Below are 19760 nucleotides of genomic sequence, written 5' to 3'. Positions count from 1 at the left end.
CAGAAGCAGCAACATAATAGTGGATAAATTAAAACATTAGTTATATTGTTTGTGCATGCCTGATTATATGTTATACTATAGCCAATGTGTGCTACAACTTCCATGTAATGTTTGCACATCCAATCTGTCACAAATATGTCCACACAAACAAGAAAACACTACACAGAGAGACACTCGCTTTCCTGCTTCAGCTCGCTCTTCTCTCCCTCTTCATCCCAATGATGCATCTCAGCATCAATTTTTCAGGCGTCTGGCAACGCTCAGCTTTTGGCAGTTGCAGGGGAGGAGTCAGATCACTGCAGAGACACAGAATCTGAGGTGAATTATAAGTCTGCTGATAGAATAGAGCACAGCCACAGAAAGATTGATGCTCTTGATGCTCTCTATTGTGAGCCGTGAATCAAAAGATGGAGAGGAGAGGAGAGGAGAGGTGCGTTCCTTGGTTTCACTGCTGCACCTTTATGAAATACAGAGCACTGGCAACTTCACCACATGCAGACACATACAACTTAAAGCTAAATATAAAGTTATATATATTAATATTGAGAGAAGGAAAAATATACTGAGCAGGATCCAAAAAAGATGATGATCCCCACGGTCACCTGGTCACCTCAGTCTTAAAATGAGTTATGACTAACTTCATTTCTGCAGTAACAATGATGAAGTTTTATCGACTTTAAATTCTTGCATTGTAAATATTTATACTGGTGCCTTAACTAGATAATGACATAATTTCCACAGAAACCTGATCTCTGCTCCAAGGGAGCTTGTTAAATCCAATTATGAGTTACTTGCCTTGTCAGTCAGCCGCAAAGTGGAGGTTTGGGGGGAACGTCGTAAACACCATGTGAAACTAGTATTTGTTAGACAGCCGCACCTGATAAAGTAGCTGAAACAAAGTAGAGAAATGAGAAGCTAAACTATTCAAGGGAGGATTTAACACAGAAGGCAACAGAAGTGAGATGACTGAGCTCCTAAAAAGCTTTAAAACTGTATTAACAAAGCATTTTTGATGCTTGATAGCTTGATTGTCTCCGTTGGGTGGAGAAAAGGGGTTGCATGTCAGTCTTTTTCACCATGCAGCAAACATTAAACCCGACATGGAAAAAGTCAAAAGTGTCAAGGAACAAGAGGAGACACCTGATGCATGCTCACAGCTCCATATCCCCTCAGATCACAGAGTGCCAAGAGAAAAACTAGTGAAGTCAACCACCAAGTCTCCCCGGGGGACCCAGTTTCAACTATTACTACATTTGTCCAGCTCTATGTGGTCTTTCTGCCATAACTGCCTCTACATGTTGTAACATTTTAAACCCACTCCTGTCCCCTGCAAATCAACTCCGGAAATTTGCATTCTGTTTTACAAACACGTTACTTGACTTTGAGGTAGGTGAAGGTAACAGTTTTCACAGAGAAGGCTGGAAAACATTGCGTGCAAATACATGTCAGACCCCACCTGAGGGACTTAGCCCACCCCAAGCCATCATTCAAAGTGTAAATCACCTTTTTGTGCGAAATCCTGTGAATTAAGTGTGTTCAGAATCGCTAAGGAGGTCTGATGTTTTGACAGTAATTTGGGAATCAAGCAAAACTGTGAAAGTAGGCCCTTTCGCCCAGAGGGTGTATACGTTCACACTAAGGAGACAGGAGTGTGTGTGTTTGTGTGTACCTGCACACCTGTTGTACATTATACTTTACATAAATTAAAATTAATATGTGTACTTAGTGTGTGTGAATGGCATTTTTTTTTTTGCTTGGTTTCCAATAGAGGCCATAAGGGTTCAGACAGGAAGCCATTTGATAAGTCTCCTGAAGTGGTTTTGTTTTGCTTTTGTTGTTTTAGATAGTCCAAGAATGAACACAGGTTCAATCCAAACCTGCTCCTGTTAGGTGTCAGTCCTTATGTTGTGTGCTCTACAAGGTGAGCCACTAGGGGCCCCAGAGCTGAGAGCTTTGTGTGAACAGACATTATAGGCAATTATGAATTTCAGAAACCTGAACCAAAATCTACACTTGGTCTGTCACTCACAGTCAAAACACAGCATGGAAAAGTCATTTGAACCATCATGTCAACCCACACGCACAGGCACTGGATTAAAGCCGAGTTAATTTAATGTAGTAAACTCTTAGCAAGTTTCTGAAAACATGCACAGCGATAACCAGGGGCTATTTAGACCACCCTCATTGCCCAGTCACTCAAATTGACTGCTCTTCCATCTTAAGTTTCTCATGCCAGATTGTGTGTGTGGGTTGGTGTGCGTGTATTTGTGTGTATGTGTGGCTCCTGTTCGCAAACCTGGTTCGAAGCTGTTTTCTTCTTCTGCTCCTGAACTCTGTGCTGACTCAATTAGGTGGCTGCTCCCTTCAATAGCCGTGGGTCTGAAATTCCATTTGAATGTGATGTTTTAGTGTGTGTTTGTGTGTATTTAATAGCTTTACCACCTGCTCAGTCTATACACCACCCTGAGCCATAGGCAAAAATTTAATCACTTTCAATTCCTGAGTCTCTTATAGAAGAGTCAAACACGAGCTGTCAGTGTTATCCTGTGGTTAAGCAGGCCATACACTACTGCGGTTATGTAAACTTGACCTCAGTGCTGTTTTGTGTGTGCATGTCTGTATATATGCCTGGTCGATGTAATGAAAACATTGCCTGCCCACCTGTTCTCAGACTTTTAACCAGAGTCCTCATTAGCACATTTCCACCACATTACCTGCACAATATGCTTTTTTGCTCTGTGTTTATGTGCTCCCAGGAGTACCAGTGTATACATGCACCATATAAACAACACAGCAGTAAGGTCTTAAGTATCCGCTTCTATATCTGATTTAATCAGTAAATCAGAAAGCAAAGTGAACAAATAAGTCTGACCCCATTTATTTTTTCTCATCTTGTCCAGGTACGACTATGTGGAGGTGCGGGACGGCGTGGATGAGAGTGGTCAGCTAGTGGGGAAGTACTGCGGGAAGATCGCCCCCTCCCCAGTCGTCTCCTCTGGAAACCAACTCTTCATCAAGTTTGTGTCTGACTACGAGACCCACGGAGCAGGATTCTCTATCCGATATGAGATCTTTAAAACAGGTGTGTGTGCTTTCAGCCCTGACTTCACTGTATCTGTGTGAACTGTGCAAAGCATGGCCCAATGCTAGTTTGCCCCTTAAGTCACTCTGGATCTCAATCCTGTTTGTCTCACTTCAGTGCTTTTATTCAAGCACACACTTTGGGCTGCATCCAGATTAAAATGTTTTAGCTTTAAACGCCTCACTTCTGCTATGTTTGTAATGATGCAGACCCAAACTTTCAGTCCTTGTCAGTCACAGCTACCAGTGGTGAAAGCAACATGGACAATCACTTTATTGTCTTTGCTAGCTGCCGTTCCTCACTGACACTATAAAATTTCTGTTTGTAGTCACTTCAGTCACTTCTGCCGCTAACCAATTGTAGAGTAGATAATCAGCTTTTTGTTTACAGCATGCACATGCCCTATTGAAGTCACTATCATGCCATGTGATATGTGATATGTGAGTATGGAGAGAGATTATTTGTGATAAAGAACTGAAACAGGACTTACCTTAAAGTCCATTTATTAACTCACCTAAAGCTCTCAATTTACTAAGCTGCTAATGAATTAATGTGATCAATTTATAATCAGTGGTTTTCTGGCATTTTATTCACACTGACTACAGCTTTAAAATTTCTACATCAATAAGGCCCTCGTCCTGTTTTCTGAATATAGAAAATGTTGCCCACATTGGATTTCAATATGAGCAACATACAGTAATTGTTTATTTATTTGTTACGCTAAAGAAGAAACATCACTGATTATTGACATTAAACAATCACTTGAACACCAATTTAAGGTTAGGATAGCATTGTTACAACACTCCTCACTGAAAACATCAGTGACATCTGTCTCCAGCTGAATCAATCAACCCGACACAGCAGGATAGGGTATGAAAGCTGGGGGAATCATTCTGATAATGGGGCAAGAGTCTCTGTCTAATTTCATGGTTTGTTTGTGATTTAGTCAAAGCAACAGAGCATCAAATTATGCAATCACAATATGGCAAGCAATATGCTGCATTCAAAACCAATGAATCATAGTCCCATATGTTCCATAATTGTACCAATTTCTATCTGATGTGAATTGTTGCGCAATAAGCGTGGGCCTAATTTGCTAAACCTTGCTGTTTCAAGTTTTGCTTTACTGTCAGATGGTACACCGGGACCAGCACAGAGAGGAGACATGCCAAGAACAAGTAACTAACTGGTTTGTGATTTCTGTGCGCCTAAAGGTTCCACGTACACCTTTTCAGTGTTTTTATCTGAAACCACAAGAAGATATATTTCTAGCTTTAACCCTCCTATTATCCTTGGGGTCAATTTGACCCCAATCAATGTTTATCATTCAAAAAACAATAGTTGGCTTTTTTTTTTTTGCTCCATATTTCATGACTTTTCCTAATTTGATGGGGACAACTGATTAAGCGTAAAATTATCATGATAATATTTTTTCAATGTGCTGAACGCATATTCCACGCATCGGTGTTCCTCTGGGGTCAATTTGACCCCAAGCTGTTTTAGCTGTGTAAAACTTGTCTGTCTGTGTGTGTGACCTAACATCCCCACACCTGCAGGTGCAGAGTTGATACTTTTGAGTTGATACATAATGGGGGGAGACTTTCCCGCTCTGTGGAGGGGGGGAACTTTCCCGCTCTGTGGAGGAGGGGGGGGGGGGAACTTTCCCGCTCTGTGGAGGGCGGGGTATTCCTGCAAGGACATTGGTAGTTCATGCAAAATAAGGGAGGAGCAAACATATAAAAGCTTGCATTGCAGCCCTCTATCCACATCATTCTTCTTTGTGCTCTGTGTACACTGCAATCTGCACGCTCTCTCATTTGAAAATGTCTTCTGGGAAAAGGTTTACTGTCAATGACGTTTTGGAACAGCTCTTTGACAGTGAAAGTGACATAGAGGAGAATGTTTCTGAGACAGAGGATTGTGTTGAGGAGGACCCTGATTTTGAGGCATTCTCATCTGATGAGAATGAGAGTGTTGACCCTCCTGTTGCTTCTCAACCACCAGCAGACACGATCCTTTCCAAAAATGGAAAGATAATATGGTCCCTTTCCCCACTTAGACAGCAAGGTAGACTTAGCGCTACTAATATTATCAAAATGGTTCCAGGCCCCACCAGATATGCAATCAGCCATGTTGAAGACATCAAGTCATCATTAGAGCTCTTCATAACACCATCGATTGAGAATATTGTACTTGGGATGACAAATTTAGAGGGGAAGCGTGTGTATGGGGACAGTTGGAAAGACTTGGATGTAGTCGACTTGGAAGCCTACATTGGCTTGCTCATTTTGGCGGGAGTTTATAAATCAAAAGGTGAAGCAACAGCAAGCCTTTGGAATGCTGAGACTGGAAGGGCAATATTTCCAGCCACCATGTCTCTGAAGACATTCCAAGTTTTGTCCCGTGTCATACGCTTTGATGACAAACAAACAAGGCACGGCCGACGCGAACGTGACAAACTTGCGGCAATAAGGGATGTGTGGGACAAGTGGGTGCAGCGTTTACCCCTGCTTTACAATCCAGGCCCCCACGTGACTGTCGATGAGTGCTTGGTTGCGTTTCGTGGGCGCTGTCCATTCCGACAATATATGCCAAGCAAACCTGCCAAATATGGCATCAAAATATGGGCAGCATGTGATGCACAGTCCAGCTTTGCATGGAATATGCAGGTTTACACAGGCAAATCTCCTGGCGAAGCACCGGAAAAAAATCAGGGCACAAGGGTTGTGCTTGATATGGCTGAAGGACTGCATGGGCATAATATTACATGTGATAATTTTTTCACATCTTATGCCCTGGGTGAGGAACTGCTGGAAAGGAAGGTAACGATGTTGGGGACAGTGAGAAAAAATAAACCAGAGCTTCCCTCTGAACTTCTTGCTGTCAAGAACAGGAAGGTAACATCTTCAGTGTTTGCCTTCACTGATAAAGCAACTGTGGTCTCCTATTGCCCCAAGAAAGGGAAAAATGTCCTGCTGCTTAGCACCATGCACAAAGATGATGCCCTGAGCAGCAGAGAAGACAAAAAACCACAAATGGTGCTGGACTACAATGAGACAAAGGGAGGGGTGGACAACCTGGACAAGGTCACAGCCACATACAGCTGTCGACGCATGACTGCCCGTTGGCCCCTTGTCATCTTCTTCCACATCATTGATGTGAGTGCATACAATGCGTTTGTGATATGGTGTGAAATAAACAAGGACTGGAACAGGGGAAAACTGAGCCGCAGGAGGATTTTCCTGGAGCAGCTTGGTAATGCACTGGTGAAACCACAGATTGAGAGAAGACGATGCCTTCCAAGAGCATCAACAGCTGCTGCAGCTATTGTGAGGGACATACAGACAGAGACAAACACCCCAACTCCTCCAATGGTACAAACCGCGGGCAAGAAACGCGGCAGGTGTCAGGTTTGTCCCACCCGAAATGATTCCAAGACCAGCATGACCTGTTTGCAATGCAAGAAATATGTCTGCAAGGAGCATGCACACACTCTCTGCACATCCTGTGTACAGTAGTGCAGACTAAAAGCTTGACTGTGGGCATAAAGAACTGTTCCATGTTCTGACTATCTGACTGTTGTTCTAATTATGGTTTCTTTTTCACAAATGGGTGAATTTTCAAACATGTAACCCCCCCCCCCCCCCCCCTACACACACACACACACACCAAAAAAAACACACAAAAAACACAAAACAAAACAAAAAAAAACAAAAAAAAACACCAAAAAAACATAAACAAAAAAAAAAACAAAAAAGGAAAAAAGAAACTCAAACTCTGCCACTGCCGGTCCCAAGCCCGGATAACAAAAGAGGAGGGGTGAGTATGACTTCATAGTGACTAACCACAAATATGTTACAAGAAAAGGAGATAAAAATAAGTAAATAAATATGTTTATGAGAGGAAAGGGGGGCTTATCAACATCAGTCAATATGGTTCATTCTGTGAGAGTCATGAATGTGCACCCCAAATTAGAAAAGATTTGGATGAAAGATTTTCAAGATACACTAACTCTAAAACTGAAAGTTTGACCTGATGGTGGCGCTACAGGGAAGGTCATATCATCACCAAAACCAATAGGATTCATACTCTTGTGGTCATTAATGTTGTCAGTAAATTTGAGAAGATTTGTATGAAAAGTTTTCAAGATAAATTAATTCTAATTTAAAAGTTTTGCCTGATGGTGGCGCTAGAGGGCAGGTAAACTCACTGAAAGGTTTCATTATCAAGGGGTTATTTATGTATTCAACAAATAAACAAAGTGCCTGACACAAAAACTTGGTCAACAATTTTCTGTAAATCATTTTCTGGAGGCAAATATACCTGGGGTCAAATTGACCCCAAGGGTAAAATGTGTTAGTAATATTTGAGGATAATAGGAGGGTTAAGTAATAAAAACAATTTCTTTGGCTGTGTTGTCCTCACATCACTAAAGTCCAGAAGTCCTGACGGGTGGTAAGAGAATTTACTGCTTTTACTGTTACTGATACTTTAATAACTTCAAAACTGTATTAATGTGAGACATGGACCTTGTTTCTCATTAAAGAAGACTAAGTGGGCCTTTGAACATGGTTTAACGTCAGTCCTACTGTGGTCTGTGGCAGTTTGAGGTTTCTTCCTTAATGTTAAATCTAAAAATAAGAACTCTGGGAATTTATAATGATAAACCATAAATATCCTCAGGGGGTGTCTATCTTACCAGAGCACAGCAGGACATGAGGGAGTGTGTCCTGTTTGTTGGTTGTCTTGGTTCGTTTGGACTAAAAGAAGCAATAGGAGGACAAAACATGTCTGCAAATTGACTTGTGGACAGGTGTTACAGACTCCACTTTCATTAATTAACCCTAGCAGCCTTCTATGGGACAGCCCCCTGTGACCTCGGAGACAAGATGAATGGCCGTGCCAGGACCCTCCTTCCTTTTAATCTGGGCTGGTGTGTAGTATTTGTGTTTGTGTGCCTGCAGTGTGCATGCAGCTATCACGGCAGGGGCAGGTGGTAGAGTGCAGGTCCATTTAGAAAATCAAACCATTGCTCCACCCCGGCATACATAAGCTCATCAACACTGCTTCGTTCCCCCTTCATGGGCCAGTTAAATCTACTACTTTCTGGTATTTTCCGTTTGCATCTCGTAGCCAGTGCTGATTATAAATGAGGCGAGTTATGGCCCCTTTGCGATATGGGGAGGAACTGCTGAACACACTTGTAGGGCACTGAGATATGAGGAAATATGGATCTAGCAAGTAATATGGATGTAAGCATGAATAGCAGATAGAAAATCAGGATGAGGGAGTCGAAGCTAAGCGTGGATCTTTGCTTTTTGCTGATGGAATCCACGGGGGAATCAAGCCTGGAGAGCAGGGAGGAATCTAAGGGGGGGGCGCAATAGGTTAAATCCAGGATATCAGTTTTTCATTTGTTTACTTAGTGGGTCCACACCTTCATTAAGCTTTGAATTTACTGTATTTTTCTTCTTTTTTTTTTAAGAACTGCAGCACCAAAACCGGGACTTTGAGATCAATTAACATTGTTTGTTTGAAAGAGAGAGAGAGCACCAGGCAACAAAGGGAGCTACAAAGCTAGATGTTCAGCACAGCTTATCAGCAAGCAGGGTATTAGTTGGGAAAACATTGTGTTGGCTAACCACATGTAACGTTAATGATGATACACAGATGCTCTGATAACGGATGGAGGAATGGAAGACTCATGTTCATGCATGCCAATGAAGGGTAATGCAGAAATGCAGGCTGTTTATCACTGTGATTATTGGCCTGGAGATCAGTGGAATCACCCTGAGGGACCGGTGCAGCATTTCAACTCACACCAGCTGAGGTCACATAGAAGATTAACATACACAAAGCTAGTGTAAAGATGTGCTCCCTGGAATCACAAATCATATGTTCATGTGCACAAGAGCAGTTTTACCCAGTTAATCTGTAAACCATCTAAGTACACTTTGACACTCATTTCAACATGCTAGGTCTTGGAAGCTCAGGCTCTCATCAGCGACATCCTGCAAAATGTCTAATTGGAAGGAAACAGGTTAATTTGCACCGCTCTGTGGTCATTTCCACATCAGTCTCTACCCCTCTCCAGCCCCATCCAACCATCTTAATTAGCATGGGCTATTTATTTTATAGCCCACAAATTGGCAGCTTCGCTCCATCGGCTGAAGTCTGGCAAGAGTCTGGAAGAGTGAGATGTTAGGAGACAGAGTGGAGGGATAAATCAGTGAGTGAGGAATATTTGAAGTGATGGAGGAAGATTAGCAAGATGGTTGCATTAGTATGATGAGTCCCTCCATGTTCAGACAGAGATAAAACAAGAAAAGAAAAAAAAAAACAAGTGTGGACCAACATTCATTATAGCTGCTCCAAAATCCCGATCTCACAAGATTTCACTTAGAATCCTCAAGTGTCCATGGAAATATCCATCTTCCTAAGAAGCAGCATGAGCACACAACATATGTTTCTTTTTAACAGCCATGCGGTTTGCTCAGAGCCCCATCAAGGCTGGATAAGGGCCCACTAAAGTGGGAAAAGAGGCACAGATAGTGCCCTCCCTCCAACACACAAGCTCATCCTCCTGTCCTCACAATTACTCAGCAGAGTAACTGCTTGGAGGAGCAAGCAGTCACACTAAAACACATCATCCGACACACTAAAGGCCCGTTCATTATGTCATTGTGATGCGGGCACATTCACTCACACACACCTGTGAAAACACTTTTAAAGGTGTGTCTGTGCATGTGAGGCCTAATAGAGCATTCGTTTAGCTTTCATGGACAGTGCGTCCTGATGGCATAGGTCACATCTGGCATGGAGACGCACTGTCATCACACACACACACACACACAGCCCTCATGGAAACCTAGAACAACAAATCACTTTAAGGGGAGCTAGAGGGGGATAGAGCCCCCCTCCCCAAGAAACATGGTAAGTCGGGCAGTGCCTTAAGATGTGTGTGAGAGAGTGTGTGGTGGTGGGGCATATTTAAACTTGCCCTTCTCTTTCAATGACTGACACCCAGCAGTTTTCAGCTTCATAGTTGGTTGAGTGTTGAAAGAGTTAACTCTCCACCAGCAATTAAACCATGTGTCAGCGTGGAATAAGGACAGAGTGAGGACAAGGGTTTGAAGAAAAAGGGGGATGAATATCTGGGCTAGAGGATGAGGGTTGTGATCTGGGCTAATGATCAGCCAGAGAGCATCATAGAATATAAACAGTGATGATTTACTTAACAGGCCAAGAACAACATTTTCAGTCCCTATGGCTCTAATAACCCCAAGTCATGAGAGAGAAGAACATGGAGATGGAAATCAAGAGAGGATGTTTGGAAAGACACATTTAAAACTTAAAACAGCACAGAGTTGTTAAATTTAACACCTGTTTCTTGGGCAGATTGTTGCTCTAATGATTAATGCCCAGTCTCTGGACTAATTTCAGCACTTGTAGCACCAGCTTAATGGAGACTTAGAGGACAAGTCATCAGATAGCTGAAAGACGCCATTCTCCTTTAATGACAAAACCATATTTATTTAAGATTTATTGTAAACCTCTAACACTTGCAAAGATTGAAATCAGATCTCCATTAAATATCATTTTGCTGGCTACAACTTGTCAAGTTAAACAAACTCTAATCAGTCAGCGAGTGGGGCTGACATTTGTTTACTCCCACATTCAGAGGAAAAGGGCTCAATATAAACGAGAGTTAAAAGAATCCATTACCGCTGGCAGTAAAGGTTGGAATGCCTGGTTGGAGGTTGCCAGTAAATGTTTTGCATTCAAGGTTACAACTTTTTCTCTCTCCTCACGTCCTGTCATAAATTCAACTGTTTGTTTGAAAGCTGTTGTTGGAACGTTGTGTCCACACTAGCTTTTGTGTGTGTGTGTGTGTGTGTGTGTTACCTAAGTCAAACTTGTCATATTTTAAAAGCCTTTTCTAGTTCCTGTTTCAAAACCTTTCTTTCTGCCAATTCTCGCTGAGACAATAAATCCGCCAGGAGAAACACTGACAACTGCAGCGATAAAACAAAGGAAAGCCAGACAGAGAATGAGTGAGGGGGAAGCATTTGGCTGTCAACGGGATATATTTGCCTCCTGAAGCTCCTTGTCAACAGAGATGCATGCAAGCATGCTTTACGTACAGACGATGCCACAGAGGAGCGTGACTGCTATCACTGAATGCCTCTCAGACAGACATCAGCACACAGCATCCTGGACACAGCGAAGGGAGCTGGGGATGAGGGCACTTCCATGTAGGGACACTTGATAAAAGAGATCTGCTGGATGATTATCTTGCCAGTGGGACTGACCTGAGCACTCTGTCTTCGCTTGAAACTCTATTTTGCTGTGAAGTGACCATTCCTCAACTTAATGGTATAATGGAGGTATTAATGTGGACATACAAATTGACAAGAGTGAAGTCCGTCTTTGCCTTCACCTGTACAAGAAAGACAGTGGAAACACAAATTTAACTGATGGTGAGATATTTAAAGGGAACCACTTCTTTTATATAATTTTTGTGGTTCTGTCCATTGTTTCACAAATTAATTAAATAAAACATCAAACACAAAATATAAGTAAACCTTAAAGGGAAATTGAAAATAGTTTTTTTAACTCTATTGTCCCACTGATGTTTTTTTACATCATGACTCACATGATGAGTATTTTCACCTTTAACTTGCAGTGAACTAATTGCACCATTAGATTAATAGGTCACAAACCTGAGCAGCCAATCTTGAGGAGTTTGGGGGCAGGGATAAATAAACCTGACATCTTGGCAGTGAAGCAAGTGGGATTTTTTATTTGCACAACTAACTGTGTCAGCCACTGCCAGTTACAAGCTAACAGACAACAAAATCATATTGACACTGTGTACTTTCACTTGTCAACTTGGAGTAGGCAGCGGTGGCCGAGGGCCTGATCCAGATTCCAGATAGAGTGTCAGTTTAGAATTTTAGGCAATGTGGGGAAACCATGTTAAACAAAATGTTATGACAGCATTCATACAGAGTTTTAAAGAGTTTCACTTTAGAAGCCGTGGCCATAAGCAAACTATAAGCTTTTTCGGAAAATTATCTGGCAATTTTAGTTTTTTCCTTGAAATGCGACTGACATTTTTCCGAAGCACAGAAAATCAAAGTGTAGAGTTGTGGTAGCCATCAAACCTCTATGTCCCAAGGAACTCTCTCTCTCTCCTTTCAGCAAAATGTCTTTTTCCAGGAACAAATATGCAGGGAAGCTCTGAAATGAATGGTCTCCACTGTTCCCAAAAGCCATAGTTTAGCTACTGTGGTAAATGTCAACTCTGTTTGGGGTCAAAACATGGCTTGCTGCAGCTTTCAAGTTAGGAAGAAAGAAAATTAACTTACCTCTCGCTCCCGTCAGTCACTCCATGGGCGCACAGGTTGAAGTGGGTTTGATGGCCTTGAATTAGGGATATGGCAAGAATCTTGGATGACAGTGGAAAAAGCACTTTGCCACATTTGTTCAATACACAATGTCTGGAGTACAGAGATTCTCTCTGGTGATAACTGCAATTTCAGTTTGGATTGCCAGCATCTGCACCCATCATGGTGGCTGTCAAACTAGCTCGAAAATGACATTATCTTGGGCATGTTTTTGCCTCTAATGGCTCCAAATAATTGTCCCGGTTAACAGTCCTCTTTTTTTTCCCTCCACCGTTATATGCATTTTGTGTGAACACCACTGCTCGAGTCTGCAGAGTGAACATGTTGTTTTCCCTGCACCTGCTAGTATATATATATATATACACACACACACACACACACACTCACACACACACACATATATATATATATATATATATATATATATATATATATGTTTTTGTTTTGGTTTTTTTTTTACATTTTTTGTCACTCAGTCCCAAATCATAATCTTGCTCTGACAAAGTGGCTAACATGAGAAAAGTGTTAGTGCTTCTCATCAGCTGAAAGGCGTCTCTGTGGGGAGCTGTGAATAAAGATTTTGATTTTCCCTTGTGTAAAAGCATGAGTTAACGTGTGCGTGTGTATGTGTTGATGTATGTGAAATCATTGCCTTAACCTTCTTCCATTGATACTGCAATTTTATACCTCTCCTCTGTTTCTCAATGTGTCCTGATGAGTTTGGGTGTGAGAGAGGTTTTTGCAGTGTGAATGAAGTAATTTCTTCTTCGTTCTGTAATTCTAGTGATTAAGGCCTTTCAAAAATGTTTGTGCTCATAGACCAGATGTTCCAGGACTTACAGAATTTAATACACATGATGGAACAATGTGACGTTTGTAAATCTGAGTCCAGTGAATAAATTTAAGACCCAGATGACCCAACCTCTAGGCAATAGAAGAGACCATCAAGGTGGTCTCTCATGTATGGGCTGTAAACTGTTCTATATTCAATAGACCAGCTGGGACACAGAGCTACACAAAGCTACCCGAAGCAGATCACTCAGCTAACACTCATTCAAAAAGAATTGTCCCCACCCCGTCCTTTGTCCCTGTTTCATCTCATCTTCTCACTCCACATCTCGTTTCCTCCCCTTCCTCCCTTCCTTCCCGCAGGTCCTGAGTGCTCCAGGAACTTCACCTCAAACAGCGGCATCATAAAATCACCCGGTTTCCCAGAGAAGTACCCCAACAACCTGGACTGCACTTTCATGATCTTTGCCCCCAAGATGTCCGAGATCATTTTGGAGTTTGAGAGCTTTGAGCTGGAGCCCGACCCAACACCCCCTACCGGTGTGTTCTGCCGTTACGACAGACTGGAGATTTGGGACGGCTTCCCTGGAGGTAAAGATGTGATTTAAGACTATGTGATTTATGAAGGAGGAAATTCAAAATTTTTCTCTTTTCCTACAAATGAAAAGAAAACTGAATAAACAAAACAAAATCCTCCCTTTGTCAGCTGAAAACATTCAGGGTTTTTGCTACCACAGCCTCACTTGGGCCAGTAATATACAGTAGCCAATGATTACAAAATTGAGGCATTTAATGGAGAGATGGAAAAATGTTCATTACCCCACTGCTTAGCAATCTGTTGTCCTGTAGAGGGAAAAGGAGAAGATGAGTACTCATTGCTTTTTCAGAGGAAATGAACAGCTTCTCACAATATGATGGCATTATCCGGGCCAGTGAACTAACTGCTTTACTCACACTTGGCTGGGGTCCAAGAGGCTGTCATCATGAGCACAAAGCTTCGTCATCACTCAACGCCAAACACTTCCTGATTACAAGGGACTCCTGTCCTTCCTTTTTCTGTCACATTGCGTTGGAGAATTTGTTAGTGTCTATACACTTGGAAATTCAAGGTCTAATGTAAGATCCTAATTGAATGTGAACCAGGACAGCTTGGTACTCATAAGAGCATCACCTGGTCACAGAGTTGAGAAAACCCTGCCTTAAAATAGCCTGCTCAGATCCATCTAAAGATAAAGAAAGAGCAGCTATTCACAGCAGCACTTCCATAGCCCAAGATGAGGCTTTGAACTCTAGGCCTCACCTCTTGAAGTTTTTACATTTTCTGCCAGCTGTTCCAAAAGGGGTTGCAGATGAGATGAAAGCATTTTCTCAACCATCAAGCAGCTCAATGCTGAAGAAATTTATCAGCCAGCATTCAGCCCGGTCTGTCTCAGTGCTCTTTTTTTCAGCATTCCAGATGATAAGGTTTAAGTGTAAATCTTGGTAATTTTTCAAGTGAGTTCACTGAAACTTTAATATTTTTGGCACTACCAATCCTTTGATTGCACGCTGTATTTCACAACTCATTTGGATGCTCCCCTGTAGAGGTTAGACTTCTTTAATTTTCAAGATTTGTGGTGATAAATGGTTTGAGGGCAGATAATATCTCATATTATTATCACCTTTTAAATAAAACACACATTTCCTATTCTGTTTTTGAGCTAATTAAACATAATTACTTTATTGAATCAGATGAAAGCATGAAAAAATGAATCAGCTCCATTGTGATTTCTTTTGTCCAACATTTTGCCTATTCAGGGCAGAAATAGGGCACCATCACCTCAAACTGGGACGTCTTCACGCTCTGCCTTCGAGTATTGCTGTGTGCAACAGACACCTTGGTACGAAAATAAGCCATGTGATGAAAATAGTGTGTTAGTTTTTGCCGGTTAGTGCCTGCAGTGTCTGCTGGATCGATAGTACATTAGCATAGAAGGGTAGATGTGCTGGACTGTCAGCGCTAGAAGATGTCTGGGCAAAATGCAGGTCTCCGAAAAGCATCAGGGGACTTGCACCTCCATGTTTGCCCACCTTTCAGAGCACACCTCAGTAGTCAAGTGTTGTGGAAGGAAAACCTTTACCTTCCACTTCCCTTTTCCCCGAAGAGCACAAAAGCAGGCAGGGCCCAGAGTTCATAGCAAGGTTCTTTAAAATTTCATAGCACTGGGGAGTCATGCAGATAATCTGGAAGATGCCTTTATATATATATATATATATATATATATATATATATATATATATGTATATGTATGGGGGGTTTAAAGCACACACAGCTTCTCACACACTCCTGGGTAACCAAGATTAATCAGGGCCACCAAACCTGTGGCCCAGCCTTAACCCATCATGCTTTAGTCAGGCTGGAAGAGGCATGTTTTGGATGATGAGAAGCCGCTGAGAGGCAGGACTGTCACTCGCCAATGATCACAGCATTACTAATCATAGATAAGCTGCAGGCCCCTGTACGCCAACACCAACACACACTCACAGATGTGTATGGATCATAGCACTCATGAAAAGCATAGGACAAGGTCACTGTGCTCTCTTGCTCTCTTTCTCGTTACCATATCACTCACCCCCAGTTCCCCCCACCCCTTTCCATCCCCTCCTGTTTCCCCATACTGCTCAGCCAGCTCACTGGAATGTATTATCAGTATTTACAGCCAACAAATACATCAAGACCATGACTGTTCCATGCCAGCTACAGGTCCCTCTTCCATATTACTCTTTTTATGTTTGACCACCAAGAAGACCTGGAATGTCAGGGTACTCATCTCATGCATCATTATGGGGTCACGTAAAAAAATGCAGCCAGTGCCATACCTCACTGACATACTAGTTTCCACACTTCTAATGGGTTGGGGGATAGTGCTGAGAGGAAAACCCATGTGCGACAAGGCTGTGGAAAATAAAAAAATATTAAGCTTATCCAAGTTTTACCTCATCAGCCACATCTGTGCTTTTGTCTCCTTTCTCTCTGCAGTTGGCCCGTACATCGGAAGGTACTGTGGGCAGAACACTCCTGGCAGGATCATTTCCTACACTGGCATCCTGGCACTAACAATCAACACTGACAGCGCCATTGCAAAGGAGGGCTTCTCTGCCAACTTCACTGTCATTGAGAGGACCATTCCTGAGGGTGAGCATCAAGGCATTAAAAAAAAAAAAAAAAACAGGGAGGTTGTCAGGGAGGCAGGAGCAAAGTTGGCCATAGAGCACAGAAAAAAATCATCTAAATGAAATCAGGAGCCACAGAAATGTGTCCAGTGGAAGAAAACTTGGATCTGAGGATCCAACAGTCATTCAAGTTGAATAAGAATTAGAGGGCAGCAAAGTAGCCACCAGAAAGAATATTACACAAAGTGAGAAGCAGATGTTGTCTCGAGCTGCTCCTATTGTGACAGGCTTCCCTTCATTTAAGAGCTTAAGAGTTATTAAATAAACACCTCATCCTTCTTCGTTTGGGAAATGTGCTACAGACTGCAGAGTGTCTGCCTCCTATGTTTTACAAGACCTACGTTTACACACTGCAGGCCCCAGACAGGCTCCGAAAGGCAGCCCTCCCACCAGTCACCACCCTGGGCACACAATCAGACACAACCCCCAGCGTTTTTGTTTTTGTTTTTTTCACGTGCAGTGTCGTCATGGGGTTTGACCTCCAACCCTTTTTTGTGAAACGCTCCAACTAAACATTTCATTAGAGTAGACGAGCAGTGGTAAGAGTCATAAATCTGTCCAGAACTGGGACCACCCCAGACACACACACACACACACATAGTCATACACAGTCACAGAGTCAGTCTTTGTGTAGTAATAGAGATGGATCACATTCAGCAAATCTGTGAATCAGCTGAAAAGAGGATTTTGTCTAACCCAAAGGGAAGACAGACGGCACACACACACACACACACACAACAAATGAAACAACTGCTTCTGGCAGTAATGAGCAGTAATGGGGATGACTGCTGATGTCATTTCCCCTTGTTTATTCTGAGTTATTTGAGTTGCCTTTATCACTCATCTAAAATCAGATTACTCAAATCAACTTTTCACATTCACGCAAGTGAAACATTCGACTCATGATCAGTAAATACTTTAATTTACTTTACATTGCTTGGTCTTACATCACCAACTGTGAGCCATCCAAGATAGCGTAGTCTCCAAACTTTCTCAGTGTTTTTCCAAACTTGTACCACTTGAATCATTCATAATCCCTTTATGCATAATACACGGTGGATTTTCTCGCTTCTGCATGGCAAGGAGAAAGGGAACACTCTAGCTGAAAGCTACTGTTGAGAGATGATAAGGTGACGAAAGGAAGCCTTGTTTTTTTTTTTGTTCTTATCCTTTTTTCGCTTCCATTCTGCTTGCAATCACCCTCCTCCCCCTCCACTCACTATCTCCTTAGCTATCAACCCCACTTTGCTTGTTAATCCATATGATCAGATACCATCCTCTGCAGCAAACAAACGCCTGATTGTGTTTTCGTTGATCAGAGTGATGGAGAAGATGTGAACCCACCTACAAAAAAGTTTGACAAGAACAGGGAGAATGCTGCGGATGTGATTTTAAAGGTGTGAGACGGTTTTGTCGGCTTGTGCAAAGACTTCCAACACACTTACATCCGAATGTGCAATCGCACACTGACACTACAGAGCACAAACGCACACACTGACCCAGTGACTGAGGTGTGTTAACAGTGTAGCAGATGGGGAGACCATCTGTGTTAGCTCATAGGCAGCAGCCACATAGCAGTTCCACACTGCTCCTCATCCCATGCCCTCTGAGTGTGTGTGTCTCCATATAGATGCAAGAATGTTGCCTCTTTGCTGTATGTTTGCAGTAGCAGCAGCCTTGTACTGGGGCTGAGAGATCAGCATATTGAAACGCTTTCAAGATGCTTTATGACCAACTTCACCATCAGTGGAAGTAAATAAACAATACAAAGGATTGTCCATGACTGTCTCGACACATACCGCTGAGCTGTTCTGGTCACATTATGTGAATCCTGTGGAGATCAATAGGTCATTGTTTCATTCTGCACCTCTGTCCACAGTGGTGTCACTGTGTCTGGCCTCTGGGGGATAGAGAGGTTGACCCCAGACTGACCCAGCTCAGTCTTCAGCGATGGGTTCTCAAACAGCTGTCCCATGTCAACACAAACAAGGGAAGCCACCTCCTACCATGGGTATTAGGGCCATTGAATGTAATATATGGCCTTTAAATATAGAAACTAAACACACCTAAATTCCCCCAAGACATCACGTTTTGGGGTAAAAGTACTCAGAGTGCGCAAAAAAGATTAACTGTCCACAGGGAAGTGAGAGAAACAGATCCAGTCAGTGTGAGAAATAACTGGAATGAAAGTCACTTTAATGCCTAACACGAGTGCAAACTTAGTCCAAACTGAATGTTTTATGAAGACATTTTTATGTCCTAATGCAGAACGCTTCCCATCTTGCTTTCATTTAAGTAAGAGACATCAAGAGACACACAGAAAGGATTTACTGAGGCGTCGCTGATTTTCTGTTCTTTTCCAGCCCTGAGTGCCTGTCGTGTGTTGTCGTCCTCCCCAGAGACCAGCTTGGAATTTGGAGGACACAGAGAGCCACACGCTGGGTGCATTTGCGTCCTGAATGCTGAATTCAACTAAATGTCTCATGATCTCCCTTTTCCTTCATTCTCCTCAACCCTTTATCTGACCCCACCCCTCCTTCTTCTCAGACTTTGACTGTAGCGATCCATTAGGAATGGAATCAGGAGACATAACATCTGACCAAATCATGGCTTCATCCCAATACAACCCCAGCTGGTCCCCAGAACGGTCCAGACTCAACTACTATGAAAACGCATGGACGCCGGCAGAGGACTCAAACAAAGAGTGGATACAGGTTAGGGTTTACCTCCATGTAAATTTTTTATACAAAGATGCCATTTAATATCTGCTGCTACTGAGGGAAGGTGGAGAACATGTGAGCACTCAGCAATGGCAGCTAACTGCTGCCTTTGTTTCTGGAGGTGAGTCACAAACTGAGGCTGTATGCCATATTAGAAGTGACTATGGCCTGCTTGAACAGAGTGGGTGTTTTCTGTGTTGTACTTGACTCACTGAAGGTGGAATTTCACCCCAATACTCTGACTGAACCCTACAATTTGGATGATGAATGTCAGGCACCCTGATGGACCTCAGGCTGCTGGAGTCCATGCCTCATGAAAACCACTCACTCTCAGTCACTGTCTACCTATCTGTCTCTGTGTCTCCTCTCTCTGTCTTCCCTGTCACACATGATAACTTTCCCTTTACTTGATAACAGAGTCCACCTCCAGGGATGCTGGGATTTAATCCAGACATCCTGTCAGCCCTACATACACACACACACACACAGGCGCATAGAAACACACAATTAAGCTAGACAAATAATCATATTTTTTTGCCTGATGGC

General features: G+C 42.6%; 1 protein-coding gene across 3 annotated transcripts in view; it reads left to right on the top strand.

The window, feature by feature from the left end:
- The window catches only part of nrp1a (neuropilin 1a), a 62379-nt gene that overhangs the window by 15809 nt on the left and 26810 nt on the right, over positions 1–19760 (top strand). For all 3 annotated transcript variants that reach the window (XM_029529081.1, XM_029529082.1, XM_029529080.1), the window contains exons 4-7: positions 2901–3082; positions 13645–13872; positions 16301–16456; positions 19042–19208. In XM_029529081.1, coding sequence (XP_029384941.1) covers positions 2901–3082; positions 13645–13872; positions 16301–16456; positions 19042–19208 — 733 coding nt within the window. The remainder of the gene's footprint in view (positions 1–2900; positions 3083–13644; positions 13873–16300; positions 16457–19041; positions 19209–19760) is intronic.

The sequence above is a fragment of the Echeneis naucrates genome, chromosome 20 (genome assembly GCF_900963305.1).
Source record: "Echeneis naucrates chromosome 20, fEcheNa1.1, whole genome shotgun sequence".
Lineage (NCBI taxonomy): Eukaryota > Metazoa > Chordata > Actinopteri > Carangiformes > Echeneidae > Echeneis > Echeneis naucrates.
The sequence above is the reverse complement of the archived record's forward strand: the minus strand, read 5'-3'. Positions and strand labels throughout refer to the sequence as shown.